Source organism: Pseudophryne corroboree, chromosome 2, assembly GCF_028390025.1.
Source record: "Pseudophryne corroboree isolate aPseCor3 chromosome 2, aPseCor3.hap2, whole genome shotgun sequence".
In the NCBI taxonomy this organism is placed as follows: Eukaryota; Metazoa; Chordata; class Amphibia; order Anura; family Myobatrachidae; genus Pseudophryne; species Pseudophryne corroboree.
The window spans coordinates 427786706-427801973 of NC_086445.1; the positions used below are offsets into that span (position 1 = coordinate 427786706).

Sequence of the window (15268 nt, forward strand, 5' to 3'; positions counted from 1 at the left end):
CAGTGTTATATTGACAAGTCGGCAAGGTTAATCAGGAATTGTAATCATGTAGACACTGTTACGCAGGCTTTCTTTATCATTCAGATAATAAGAGCAAAGTCCATAACACAGGTCTTGGCAAATACCTGTATGTGCATTTGTACTGTACTACCCCACCCTTCTCTTATCAGTTTGTGTTCTTTCTTGGAATTAAGTAAAATCTGTTTAGTAGTTTTTTTCTTTTTTCTTTTCCCTCATTCTTGTTTCCTTGTGCATGGACACAATACTCATATGTAATACTTTCCATTTCAAACATCTTAGAGTGCCTTGCAAGTAGCAGTGGCTGCCAATCAACACTTAATTGTTCATGACTTGATCAGTCTTGGGGCACAAGTCAGCACTACAGACTATTGGGGAAGGTCGCCACTTCATGTCTGTGCTGGAAAGGGATACCAGGAAGTGCTTCAGGTGAGCCTTACTCATTTTATCTACATGTTCTAGGTTGTATCTTTGTGTTAGTGACTTGCTGCTTCAGACAATTACCAAATGCTTATTTTAATTATGCTGAAATAAAAAATATGCAATTCTCCAAATGGTGCACTGCTATAAGCTGACCTTCTTTTGCTCTTTATTCAAAATACTGCTTTAGACAAACCGAGTAGAATTGTTTTCATATTGCAAGGGCAGTGAAATTGAATGCACAGACAAGCTGAAAATTTGTCCTGCACAGGAAAAATATAAAACATATTGTCCCCTACAGGGAAAAACCAGTCAGATTCTCACAGGAAATAACAAAAACACAGATTCATTATTGTCCCAGTCCTACACAGAAGACTTACCTGAGCTCTCTCTCTCCCTCAGTGGCTGGAATAGCCCTCAAGCTGGCCCTGTGTAGAGGCAAGGCTGTGACAGGTAGGGGGAAGAGGGAAGTCTGCAACATGTATGGGGCACAGAGCTGGCTGTAATAGGTAGTGCAGGCTGTTCTGAGCCTCCAGATTCCCGGCCAGGAGCACAGAGAGCTCTATGTCAGGGAGTTAGGCGCTGCAAGGGTGGGGTCATTTGGTTCCAAAGGGTAGAGGAGCGGAGGAGGAATAGGGGAGCAGTGTGGGACGTGAGAAGGGAGCAGAGCTGGCCCCAGAGATAGTGCCAACCTATAGTAATTAGCCACACACTGGTTGTAGCTAGGTGCAATGAGATGGAGTGCTCCGGAGGTAGGCAGAGAAGGGCTCTTGGGATGGAGGAGGTAGAGCAGCTGGAAAAGGGATTATGCTCATCCGGACACTGCTCATGGTGGCCCTAGGGCGGTCACACTGCACCCTGCTGCCCATTATAGTGACTGGTGACGCTCTGAAATGTTTAGGGGGGAAAGGTCTGTGAGCAGACCCCTACCCCTTTCCCATTCAGGTGCCTATGTCTGTGTTCTACAGTGTGCACTAGTCCTTTCAATCAGCTTTCCAGATAACTTTGTTTTTGTCGACTTAATGTTGGGATCTGTCTTTAATTCCTGCATACACTTCTTTCAGGCAATCCAAAAAGGCACAGCTGCTAGCAAAGAATACACTGATATCGATGCAACAAATTATGATGGTAGGTCTATGAACTATTTTCATGATTTATAGGGTCTTATTATATTTTTCCCTTTGTTAAACCTTAGATTAAGTTACCAATGTTATCTGTTTATTTTGAGTTTATGGTAAGAGTCTCTATTGTACGTTCTAATTTATTGGTGCTCGGTTCCACAGGTTTGACTCCACTACACTGTGCTGTAATTGCCCACAATGCTATCGTCCAGCAGCTGCAGCGGAGTCGGGAGCATTGTACGTCTGCGACAGATGACCTGATGATGAAGAACAAGTCTATGGTTGACACTGTTAAGCTATTGCTTCAGATGGGAGCTTCTGTAGACGCAAGAGTAAGTTAACTTGCAGCATTGTGTAAAGCTCTTTCCCATACTATAAAATAGTATTGGCCATCAGAAAGTCTTGAAAGATACAACATTAGAGAGGAACTGCATGATACACCTTTAATATGGAAGCTCTGGGAGACACTTGATGCATTGATTGAACTAGATTATGTGAAACTCACTGCATATATTTTATTTCTAGGATCGCAAAAGTGGACGCACTGCCCTACACTTGGCCTGTGAAGAAGCAAATCTAGAGCTGATGAGTCTTTTCCTAGAGTTGCCAAACAGTTTGCTTTTCATCAATGCCAAGGTAAATATGAACTGCATTTTGTGTTCTTATTCAGTAAATTTCAGGCCCTTTTTTATTTTTTTTATTTTGTATGAGTCAATACTTTTCAAAGTATGTATTCAGTTTTACCTTGCAATGCTTAACTTTGAAGGAATTCTTGAAAAGCAGGAAGCAGGTAGCAGGTTTTATCTTGGCTTTATTGAAGAAACATTGTTTTTTTTTCAGGCCTACAATGGAAACACTGCATTGCATGTTGCAGCAAGTCTTCAGTACAGAAGAGCACATGTGGGTGCAGTGAGACTTCTGATGAGGAAAGGGGCTGACCCAAGTGCCAGGAACCTAGAGAATGAGCAGCCTGTACACCTTGTATCTGATGGACCCATAGGAGAAGAGGTAATATGCTCTTATTATTTTTTATTATTATTAGAAGGAAAAATTACAGTTGCCATGGGCTCTTAGTTATGCTTTTATACCCTATTAATATTTTCTATACTATTTTCTGAAGCTAAATTAAGAAATGTTATATTTAATAGTTTTTGTGTCCGTTGACTATTTGTCAGACACTAGCCTTATTATTTCTTCTAAAGGCTTTAAGGAATATACATATGCAATATTATTGCATCTGCAATGCCATCATTTGAAAGCAGCCAATTGTCCATTTCAGTTTCTTCCTTTATTTTAGTATATAATCGGCTAAAATGTCTGTGACATGTGCAGTGAGTTCTCTATAACTGCACACTCAGGGGGGTTGTATTTAGATTAGTGATGTAAAGGGACCACTCAAATTGCAACCATTTTTCTCTTTATGAATTATTGGCCAAACTGGCGACCATTCATCCTTAGGGACACACCGCATTTGAGATATTTAAGTTCTCAAAGTTTTTAAGATGTGATGACTAGAGCAAATACGTAAATAGATAAGACAGAGCAGCAGTGTGCCTGGTTACAGCAGTATGCTAAGCTAGTTTAGCTAAGTAATCAGCATTTTATAAAAGACCGCTATTGTAAAAATCCTGTGGAAGCATTGTTTAAAAAAAATTTTTTTTTTTCTATTTTACAGATAAGACGGGTTCTGAAAGGAAAATCGGTTCAACATCGCTTACCATCTTACTAGACTCCCTTATAATCCACTTCTACACTCATGCCAGTTAGGCAGTCTTTATTATGTAAATACATTTGTCTTATTCAAGGACAAATGAAAGTTGGTTTCTATGAAACTATTGATATTGTTCACTATTATATAGTGACCTTAATACAACTCACAGCAAAATTCATTCTTCGTTCTTTCACTTTCTTTTACTTTGTTACTGTAGTGGATTGGGAGTACTTCTACTTTCTTACTTGTTCTGAAAATAATCATCAACAATTAAAACCATTATGGGGAGCTACCAAAGTTCCTTTGATCATTTAACCTTTTTATTTTTTTATTGTGTACTTTAAAATTCTGAAAAGGATTGTACGAATACATTGAATCCTTAAATAAATATACTGACAGTAAAGGACTATATTTAAATAGTAATATATTATACTTTGTAATCGATGTGCAAATCCAATACGTTAGAACTTGCAACATGTTGTTTTTTTTTTGTCTTCATTAAAATGAAGTCCATACTTTTATCCACTTTCTGATTGATAAGGGTATGCATGTATTGAGATGGACGCACAATAAATATAAAATTGTAAGAATCCAAGGCTTCAGTTGGTTTTATCACTTTATTATATATGTTTATAATAATTATTGAATATTTCTTATATATATTTATAGAGTAATTGCATAAGTTCTTTATAGTATGTCTTGTGGACAAAATATTGAAATATATGGAATTGTAAATTGTATTAAAAATAAAAATTGTTAATAAAGTTGTACTTTTTTTTTAGTTCAATTCAATGTCTTCATATCATTTATTGGTGATACGTTTGTTCTTTATGAATGCTGTAAGTTACTGTCAACAGTAAACAGATATTTAGGGGGTCTATTCATGTAAGAATGCGATCGTTTGGTTTTAGTTATCACCAAACATCGCATTCTTATGAGCGGCTTTTTTTCAAATACTTACCGCAATTCACCATCCTTTGCTGGGTTCCCGATGCGATGCGGGAACTCGTCCTCTCACAATGCCTTTTTTATTGCTCCTATCGCGGCTTGCTGGAGGGTGTTTAGTCTGCGCATGCGCAGTGCACACCTTTGACCCCGCAGTCCAATGCTCCTGCCAATATTCGTCAGGGTGGAGTGGACCATGCCATCCTCACATGACAAAGCTGCACAGGAGAGAGAAGCGGAAAGCAGTGCTTTCCGCTTCTACATGAATTGCAGTTACCATACAAGTGTATGGTACTGCGATTTAAGCACAGAGCAGGTCTACCGCAGGAGAAGTAATAACTTTCTCCATGGTAACCCTCTTGTGAATTGCGGGAAGTGGAGAAAAGCCCCGTTTACCGCAAAACAGGGCTTTTCTGTGCTTCATGAATAGACCCCATAGAGCGGGATGTAATGAAATTCTAGTTCGGCGGCCATGCGGGATGCTGCTCAAACTTGGAAGTTGTTTTTCAAAGGGGCAATCATGTACAAGGCATCATTTTTTAGCCTTGTACATGATTGCTCCTTTAAAAAAACGTCCGGGTTGAGCTGGCACCCTGCATGGCCGCCGAACTCGGACTTCTTTACTTCCCAGCCTTAAGGTGCCCATACACTAGAGTATATTATGAGCGTTTTGACCATATCCGACGGATCGGAACTACAAATCGTTCATAATCGTGCAGATTGTTCAGTGTCTTTGAATGAAAACGATCACGGTGCGCGGTCCCGCTGGTCGTTTGTCGGAGCTTCTGATCTTCCCTGCTGCAGGGAAGATCTGAATCTATCGTCAGAGACAGCATGCTCCTGGATGTAGCCACTCCCAGATCTTAAGATATATCTTATGTGTATTGTACTATATTGTTTGCCCAGGACTACCAGGGAGCTGCTGGGAGAGCTCAAGGGAAATCGTTATCGAGAATGCATTTTCTAAGCTGGCGGGGGTCCCGAAATAGATTCCTCTGCAGACGCGATCTCCATCCGGGAGAAATACTGTTGTCATCAAGAAGTTTTCACTGAAGCGACAAGTCTTGGAGGAGTGTCTCAATTGGACATGTTGGCATCTCGCCTCAACGAGAGTTTTCAGGGATTTTGTTCCAAGTCGGGGGACACTCAAGCTAGCAGTGGACGTCCTCGGGACACCTTGGGTGTTTTCAATTGGTCTCTGTGTCCCCTTCGTTTTCACTCTTCTGAAGGTGATAAACGTAAAAAGAACAAGGGTTCAGGCGATCCTGATTGTTCCGGTCAAAACAAGGAGGGTTTGGTATCCAGTTCTTCAAGATTTACTAATTGAAGATCTCTGGCCTCTTTCTCTAAGTTAGGAACTGTTACAGCAAGATCCGGGGGTGTATCAAGACTTACCGCGGCTGCGTTTGACGGCGGGGCGGTTGAACACCATATTCTAGCAAGAACGGGTATTCCCAGTGAAGTCAGTTCCACAATTCTTCAGGCTAGAAAAGAAGTAATGGCAAAGCCTTACCACCGTGTTTGGAGAAAATATGGGTCTTGGTGTGAATCCAAGAAGGCTACTACGGAAGTTTTCAGCTGGATCGTTCTTCTCCATTCTTTGCAACCATGTGTGGGTTTAGGCCTAAAGTTAGGCTCCATTTAAGTGCGGTTTTGGCCTTAAAAATTTTCTTTCAAGAAAGAATTGGCAACCTTTCCGGAAGTTCGGACCTTCGTGGAAGGAGTACTGCACATCCAACCTCCATTTGTACCCTCATTGGCACCGTGAGACATTGACGTGGTGTTGCGGGTTTCTTGTGTCACAATGATTGGGACCTTTATGAAAGGTTGTGTTAAACTTTCTCTCTTGGAGAGTGGTCATGTTTTTTGGATTTGGCGTCCGCAAGGCGGATGTCGGAAGTAGTGGCTGGGTCTCACAAGAGCCCGGTTTGATCTTCCAGGTGGTTAGATCGGAATTGAGAACTCTGATAATAGTTCTGTCGAAGGTGGTCTCGTGTTTCGCAAAAACCAGCCTATTTGATGCCTGTGGTTGCTTAAGCATTGGCTGATTCAAGGTCTCTCGATATAGTCAGGACTTTGCATATTTATCTCAAATTTTGGCTCAGATTGGAGAAACAGGGGCTCTGTTTGTCCGGTGTGCTCCCAGCGTGATTGGGGCGCCTACATGTTTGCAGTCTTTTACACGCTAGATCTGTGATATGATTCGGCGTGCTCGTTCTACGGCTAGATTGCCGTTACCGACGTCGGTGGTGACCCATTTCTACTAAGAAGATGGGCTCTGCTTGGGGCGGATGCTGAGGAGTCTCGGCAGTTCAACTTTACCGAGCGGATACTTGAACGGGTTCAAACACTTTTGCTAAGCTCTACAAGTTTGATACCCTGGCTGATGGGGACCTCATGTTGCTCAACCGGTGCTGCAGGGTCGTCCGCACTCTCCCGCCCGGTCTGGAGCTTTGGTATAAACCCCATGGTCCTTACGGAGTCCACAGCATCCGCTTGGACGTATGAGAAAATAGGATTTTAATACCTACCAGTAAATCCTTTTCTCTTAGTCCGTAGAGGATGCTGGGCTCCCGTCCCAGTGCGTACTGTGTCTGCAGTTATTGGTCATGGTTACACTCTTGTGGTGGTTCTTTTCAGTCAGGCTGTTGCTGACGTTGTGCATGCCATGCCGTGTCTTATTATTGGTTGTGTTGACACACTGGTTGTGTTACATATTCTCTGAGCATGTGGCTGTGTATTGTTTATGCCGTTTGGCTGGTATTCTATTGAATGCCACGTTCTGCGGTATGTTCGTGGTGTGAGCTGGTATGACACTCACCGTGTTTAAACAATAAATTCTTTCCTCGAAATGTCCGTCTCCCTGGGCACAGTTTTCTAACTGAGGTCTGGAGGAGGAGCATAGAGGGAGAAGCCAGTTCACACCCATTCAAAGTCTTATAGTGTGCCCATGTCTCCTGCGGATCCCGTCTATACCCCATGGTCCTTACGGAGTCCCCAGCATCCTCTACGGACTAAGAGAAAAGGATTTACCAGTAGGTATTAAAATCCTATTTTTTTTACAGGTCGTCTAGTGTATGACCACCTTTAGTCTCCTAAGAGACCACTAGATGCCACAAGCATGGTGGCATAGTAAAAACATTACTAGTCACAGCATGAGTTCTGTCTAATCTGTATGGAATATTTACTTGTTTTACGTCTGGGCAATCCGGTTCCCTCTCACACTTCAAAAACATACTGGTTTCTTATAAAACAAAATTTATATTATAGTGGTACTCAAACACTCTAAACATAAAATTGAGTGCATGAAAAAACATGAACACGACCACAATAAATACCAAGTGCACACACACATTGTTGGGTAATGTAAATTTGAAGCCCACCCCTGAAGCTTTTAAGTATTCTGCTAGTTTGAGATTAATTTTAGATGCCTTTTTAAAACTCCTGCTACTAGCTGATTGCTATTTCTCAATTTGCTTTTTCAGTCTGTGGTACACTTCAAAGGACAAAGTGGCAGATTCAATTAGCTGCATGGCTTATGTGCCTGCAGCTCTGCCAGGAGCTGTTCAATTGCTGCTGATCAGCCGCTTGGTAAGCCCCAGAGGGTGCACTTACAGTGGATTTGTCCTTGCAGCCTCAGGAGATACGAGAAAAAAAAATCACTGTTTATTACATCTTCTGGGGCTTACCGCACAGGGTAACCCATAGATCCTGGTCACTTCCAACCAGAATCTATGGATTAACGTGCATTAGCTGTGGGCTTACTGTGCTGGGAAATATACGTTATGGTAAGATCTTACCGTTGATAACGGTATTTCTCCTAAGTCCACAGGATAACAATGGGATATGTTGAAGCGACAGCAGATTGGCACCAATCGATCAAAGCTTTCCGGCCTCCCAGCATGCAACGGGCCCGTCCATATATCCCCTGCTCCAAAGCACAAGGCAGGAGCATCATGTAGAGCCCTGATCAGGCGAGAAGAACACACATGCACACCCTTCCGTACAAGAAGGAAGAGGTTAGTGAGTAAAAGGATCCTCAAATCAGGTGTGTCAGGGTGGGATCCCTGTGGCTCCTGTGGACTTAGGAGAAATACCGTTATCAACGGTAAGTTCTTATCATAACATATATTTCTCCGGCAGGGTCCACAGGTTATTCACAGGATAACAATGGGATTTCCCAGAGAAATTTAGTGGTGGGGACGCTCCTGATTGGACAGGAGAACCCTTCGCCCGAATTCTCCGTCATGAAAGGCAAAGGTATCCAAGGCATAATGTCTAATGAATGTGTTAATGGAAGACCATGTGGCTGCCTTACATATCTGTTCTGCTGACGCACCACGCTGTGCTGTCCGTGAGGGACCTACCTTACGAGTAGAGTGAGCAGAGACATTGGGGGTCATTCAGAGTTGTTCGCTCGTTGATGATTTTCGCAACGGAGCGATTAAGGCTAAAATGCGCATGGTACGCAGTGCGCATGCGCAAAGTATTTTAGCTCAAAACTTAGTAGATTTACTCACGTCCGACCGAAAAATTTCCATCGTTGAAGTGATCGGAGTGTGATTGACAGGAAGTGGGTGTTTCTGGGTGGAAACTGGACGTTTTCTGGGAGTGTGCGGAAAAACGCAGGCGTGCCAGGATAAAACGCGGAAGTGTCTGGAGAAATGGGGGAGTGGCTGGCCGAACGCAGGGCGTGTTTGTGACGTCAAACCAGGAACGAAACGGGCTGAGCTGATCGCAGTGTAGGAGTAAGTCTCGAGCTACTCAGAAACTGCTAAGAATTTTCTATTCGCAATTCTGCTAATCTTTCGTTCGCAATTCTGCTAAACTAAGATACACTCCCAGAGGGCGGCGGCCTAGCGTGTGCAATGCTGCTAAAATCTGCTAGCGAGCGAACAACTCGGAATGACCCCCATTAGCCGGAACAGGGAGATCAGCTCGAAAATATGCTTCTGAAATCGTCATCCAAAGCCATCTTGCGTTTGTTTACTAGCCGGCCATCCTCTCTTGTGAAATCCGTAGAGAATGAAGAGAGAATCTGTCTTTCTCATACGTCCTAGAGGATGCTGGGGTCACTTCAAGAACCATGGGGTATAGACGGGATCCGCAGGAGACATGGGCACTTTAAGATTTCAAAGGGTGTGACCTGGCTCCTACCTCTATGCCCCTCCTCCAGACTCCAGTTTAGAATCTGTGCCCAGGCAGACTGGATGCACTCTGAGGAGCTCTACTGATTTTCTCTGAAAAGACTTTATGTTAGGTTTTTTATTTTCAGGGAGTACTGCTGGCAACAGTCTCCCTGCTTCATGGGACTTAGGGGAGAGAAGTCAGACCTACTTCTGTGAGTTTCAAGGCTCTGCTTCTTTGGCTACAGGACACCATTAGCTCCTGAGGGTTTGATCACCAGGTACGCCTAGGGGCTCATTACCAGAGCCGGCCGTCACCCTCTTGCAGAGCCAGAAGTCAGAAGACAGGTGGAGTAGAAGAAGCAAAGAAGACTTCAGTGACGGCTTCTGAGGTACCGCACAGCGATCGCACGCTGCGCGCCATGCTCCCACACACAGAGGCACTACAGGGTGCAGGGCGGGGGGCGCCCTGGGCAGCATATATACCTCAATATAAGACTGGCAACAGGGGACATAGGTGCTGGGGCACTGTCCTAACCCCCGCCAGTATAAAGATTTTCACTAAAATAGCGGGACTGAAATGCGCCATTACAGGGGCGGGGCTTAGCCCTCACAGCTCACAACACAGCCAGCGCCATTTTCTCTTGTAGAGACGCTGGTCCTTCCTCACACTGCTGAAAGTATCAGGGTGCAAAATGGGGGGGGGGGGGGGGTGCGCACAGTAAAATGGTGCACTATATGTTTAATATAAAAGCGCTGCTGGTTTGGGGGCATTCTATAATGTTCAGAACTGTTGATTAAGCGCTGGGTTATGAGCTGGCAAACTCTATCTGTGTCTCTCTGACAAGTTTGGTACACGTGTGTCGGCATGTCTGAGGCGGAGTGCTTCCCACGTACGGCTGTGGGAGTGACCCTGTCGGCACCGCCGACTCCTGATGGTACTTGGTACATGTGTGTCAACATGTAGGTGGATGAATGTTTTTCCCAATTGAAAACTATACTCCCAATTGAAAACTATATTAGGGACACAGACGCGGGTGGGTGGCCCTGTCGGCACCACCAATATATGACTGGGTAAAAAATTGCATGTTAATGTGATGCATATAAGAAAGGGCTATGTATGTATATATATATATATATATATATATATATATATATATATATATATATGGGGTAATTCCAAGTTGATCGCGGAAGGAAATTTTTTAGCAGTTGGGCAAAACCATGTGCACTGCAGGGGGGACAGATATAACGTGCACAGAAGAGTTAGATTTGGGTGGGTTATTTTGTTTCTGTGCAGGGTAAATACTGGCTGCTTTATTTTTACACTGCAATTTACATTGCAGATTGATCTCACCACACCCAAATCTATCTCTCTCTGCACATGTTAAATCTGCCTCCCCTGCAGTGCACATGGTTTTGCCCAACTGCTAACAAAATCCCTGCTGCCATCAACTTGGAATTACCCCCATAGTAAGGTTGAATAAATCGGTGTAGTAGACACAGAAATATCTATGGATGTCTTGTTCATAGCTATATTTCCCTCAGTCCCCTCGGGGTCGCAAGCAGGTTATTTTGCCCAGTTACTACTCCCTTATACCGACACAGATGCTAATTCCTGTGTCGACCATAATGTTTCAGGATGAGATCTGAAAACAAAAGAGCATTTAGTACATGATTAGTGCATAATAAGGACGTATTAACGTCACTGTGGACCCTGCTGTTCCGAGCAAAGGAGTCTATGTGTATGTATGTATATATATATATATATATATATATATTTGTATATATGTATTTATATATATATATATATATGTAAATTTATAATACTGCTGAAGTAACATTCTTCATTCTCATGGGCTGAACTCTCTGTTCGAGAAGGTCTGGGTCAGCCCTGACAAGATGATTTCAAATCCTCAAGAGGATTCCGATTGTTTATTCTTTTCCCGCCGTGGATAGAATAAAGTGGGTGTCACCCCCTGTTCTGCACGGGGCCCTGTCACAAAGCCAGCGGATCATATGTAGGAAGCTACGTTATGTTGTAGTTAGGTGTCCACGCGTACGTCAGTGAGACCTGCCATTACATGCGCATGGGGGAGTAGTAGTATTCAAAAATGGTCGGTTGCCTGGTCATCCGTTATAGATACCCTGGGGAGAGATGGGATACTCCTTACGTTGGGTCATATCAAGGACACTGCAGTATGCTTTCGTGTGACTGCAAGGGACAGAGGACTCTTGGGTTCGCGGGCTGATTCCATGGCGGTCTCGGCTAGGAGGGCATTGTGGATTCACCAATGGAATGCTGAGGCTGACTCTGAGAAGATATGGAGTCTCTTCCCGATGAAGGTGAAGCCTGGTTTGGTGACAGCCTAGTTAATTTGATCTCGGCAGATGCCGCTGGTAAGTCTACCTTCTGGGCCTATGTTCCCTCAAAACGGATGATGACGCATAATTGTCGGATGCAGTCATGTCGGCCCAATAGATACGGATTCCCCTTTTTTCTTTGCAGGTAGAGGAAGGAGAAAAGGGAAGAGGTCAGCAGCCTCTTCAAGGTCACAGGAGCAGAAATCATCCTCTGTTTCTGCCAGATCCACTGCATGACGCTGGGACTCTCTTGCGGGAGCCCACACCGGTGTGGCCACGTCTAAAACTTTTCAGTCGGTCCTGGAATGGACTTGGAACCGTGGGTTTTACGAATAGTGTCCCAAGGGTGCATACTGGAGTTTCCAGGCGTTTTCCCTCAGCAATTCTTCATTATTACCGATTCTCCTCCGGACGGGGAGGTAGTATGCGACGCAACACAAGAGTTGTGTCATGATCAGGTCATGGTCCTGGTATACCCTGTCACAATAGGGAGAAGGCTGTTATTCAATCCTCTTCGTGCTAGGTCAGACCAATCCTAAATCTGACATCCCTTAAATTCTATTTAAAGAAATTCAAATCCAAGATGGAATCTCTCAGGGCAGTGAGATCCAATCTGAAAAAAGAATAGAGGAGGTCTAATTAAATTTTCCTCCGCATTAGATTTACCTGAGGTTTGCTATTCAGGATGGTCATTACCAATTTCACCAGGGTGATGGCGTCACATTTATCCTGTACTGGGACGGTCTCCTGATAACGGCGAGATCAAGAAACCAGTTGGTGCAAAACGTTGCACTCTCCCTGACAGTTCTTCAACAACAGGGTTGCCTCCTAAATTTGCCAGAATCACTGATGGCCCATCGACGCGGTTGTTGGTTTTGGGAATGATACTAGATACTACAGAGAGTTTTTTCTTCCAGTGGTAAAGGCTCTGGATATCCAGTCTGGTCATACAAATTCCGAGACCAGCTGGAGTGTCAGTCCATCAATACATTAGAAAAAATGGTTGCGGCCTGCAAGGCCATTCAGTTGGCAGGTTCCTTGCCAAGGTGTTCTAGTGGGTCCTGTTGGACGATGGGTCCGGTTCCCACCTACACACTGGAAGATAATCCTGTTGTCAAAATCCAGGATTTCGCTCCTGTGGTGGCTCCACACCTCGCACTTACTAGAGGGACGCAGGTTCGGGATTCAGGACTGGGTCCTGGTAACCACGAATGCAAGTCTCCGTGGCTGGGGAGCTGTCACTCAAGGGAAAAGCTTCCAAGAAAACTGCTAAAGTTGGGAAGCCTGCCTTCACATAATTATGCTGGAATTGAGAGCCATTTACAACGGCCTTCAACAGGCGGTACATCTTCTTCAAGATCATCCCGTGCAGATCCAGTTGGATAGGGTAACAGCAAGGCGGAACAAAAAGCAGAGCGGAAATGGCAGAGGTGACGAAGATCCTCCTCTGGGCAGAAAGATATGTAAGGTCTCTGTCGTCAATTTTCATTCCGATGGACAACTGGGAAGCATGCTTCCTCAGCAGACACGATCTCCGTCCGGGAGAGTGGGACCTCCACCAAGAAGTCTTCGCAGAGGTGACAAGTCTTTGGGGAGTTCCTCCAGTAGACAGGATGACTTCTCGTCTCAACGAGAAGCTTCAGAAAAATTGTTCCAGGTCGAGAGACCCTCAGCAATAGCAGTAGGTGCTCTGGTGACCCAGTGGCTATTCCGGTCAGTGTATTGCTTCCACTTCCACTGATCCCAAAGTTCTCGGGATAATAATAAGAAGAAGGGTTCGGGCAATTTTCACTGCCCCAGACTGGCCAAGGAGGGCTCGGTGCCCAGATCTTTAGGAGTTGCTCATTAAAAGATCCTGGGCCTTTTCCACTTGGCGAGGACCTACTACGGTAGGTACCGTGCGTGTACCTAGACTTGCCGCGGCTACATTTAACGGCATGACTGTTGAGCGCCGAATCCTACCCCAAAAGGGTATTCCCAAGGAAGTCATCCCCACTCTTATTCATGGTAGGAAAGGAGTAACGTCTAAACATTACCACCGTTTTCGGAGAAAATATGTGTCTTGGTGAATCCAAGAAAGTTTCAACGGAAGTGTTTCAGTTAGGGTGTTTTCTCAGTTTCCTACAGGCTGGCGGAAATGCAGACTGCAGTTGGACTCCATTATGGTCCAGTTTTCAGCATTGGCAAGTTTCTTTCCGAAACTATTAGCTTCCCTTCCGGAAGTTCAGTTTTGCGTGAAAGACGTGTTGCGCGTCCAACCTTCATTTGTGCCTCCAGTGGCACCTTGGGATCGTAATGTGGTGTAGCAGTTCCTTCAATCACATTGATTTGAACCTTTCTGGAAGGTGGAGTTGAAATTCCTCACTTGGAAAGTGGTCATCCTATTGGCCTTGGCTTCTGCAACGCGGGTGTCTGAGTTAGCGGCCTTGTCTCACAAGAGCCCTTATTTGATCTTCCAGGAAGATAGAGCTGAATTGAGGACACGTCAGCAATTTCTACCTAAGGTGGTTTTCCTCATTCCACATCAACCAACCTATTGTGGTGCCTGTGGCTACGGACGCTTTCGCTCATTCAAAATCTCTGGATGTGGTCAGAGCTTTGGAGATTTGTCGCCAGAACGGCTCAGATTAGGAAAACAGAGGCTCTGTTTGTCCTGTATGCTCCCAACAAGGTTGGGTGTCCTACTTCCAAGCAGATCATTGCTTGCTGGATCTGGAACACCATTCAACATGCTCATTCCAAGGCTGGATTGCCGTTACCAGTATCAGTGAAAGCCCATTCTACTAGAAAGGTGGGCTCATCCTGGGCGGCTGTCCAGGGGGTCTCAGCATTGCAACTTTGCCGAGCAGCTACTTGGTCGGGGTCAAACACATTTGCAAAGTTCTACAAGTTTGACACCTTGGCCAATGAAGACCTCATGTTTGGTCAATCCGTGCTGCAGAGTCATCCGCGCTCTCCCGCCCGTTCTAGAGCTTTGGTATAAACCCCATGGTTCTTGAAGTGACCCCAGCATCCTCTAGGACGTATGAGAAAATAGGATTTTAATACCTACTGGTAAATCCTTTTCTCTTAGTCCGTAGAGGATGCTGGGCGCCCGTCCCAGTGCGTACTGTATCTGCAGTTATTGGTTGTGGTTTCACACAGGTTGTGTTACGGTTTTGTCAACATAGTGCTATAAATTCTTCATGCCGTTGGCTTGTGTTCTATTGAATGTCACGTTCTGCGGCATGCTTGAGGTGTGAGCTGGTAAGATGCTCACTGTGGTTTAACAATAAATCCTTTTCCTCGAAATGTCCGTCTCCCTGGGCACAGTTTCCTTAAACTGGAGTCTGGAGGAGGGGCATAGAGGGAGGAGCCGGGTCACACCCTTTGAAAGTCTTAAAGTGCCCATGTCTCCTGCGGATCCCGTCTATACCCCATGGTTCTTGAAGTGACCCCAGCATCCTCTACGGACTAAGAGAAAAGGATTTACCGGTAGGTATTAAAATCCTATTTTTTTGATGTCTCTGGTACGATCCATGTAGATCCTTAATGCACGGACCACGTCCAGCGATGCATCTCCC

At 44.6% G+C, this 15268-nt stretch overlaps 1 protein-coding gene across 2 annotated transcripts in view; it reads left to right on the forward strand.

Moving 5' to 3' along the window:
• Nucleotides 1-4057, forward strand: part of NFKBIZ (NFKB inhibitor zeta) — a 50655-nt gene extending 46598 nt beyond the window's left edge. For both annotated transcript variants that reach the window (XM_063953606.1, XM_063953605.1), the window contains exons 7-12: nucleotides 301-447; nucleotides 1503-1566; nucleotides 1722-1891; nucleotides 2085-2195; nucleotides 2400-2567; nucleotides 3235-4057. In XM_063953606.1, coding sequence (XP_063809676.1) covers nucleotides 301-447; nucleotides 1503-1566; nucleotides 1722-1891; nucleotides 2085-2195; nucleotides 2400-2567; nucleotides 3235-3288 — 714 coding nt within the window. In that variant the 3' untranslated portion in view covers nucleotides 3289-4057. The remainder of the gene's footprint in view (nucleotides 1-300; nucleotides 448-1502; nucleotides 1567-1721; nucleotides 1892-2084; nucleotides 2196-2399; nucleotides 2568-3234) is intronic.
• Nucleotides 4058-15268: the final 11211 nt, after the last annotated feature.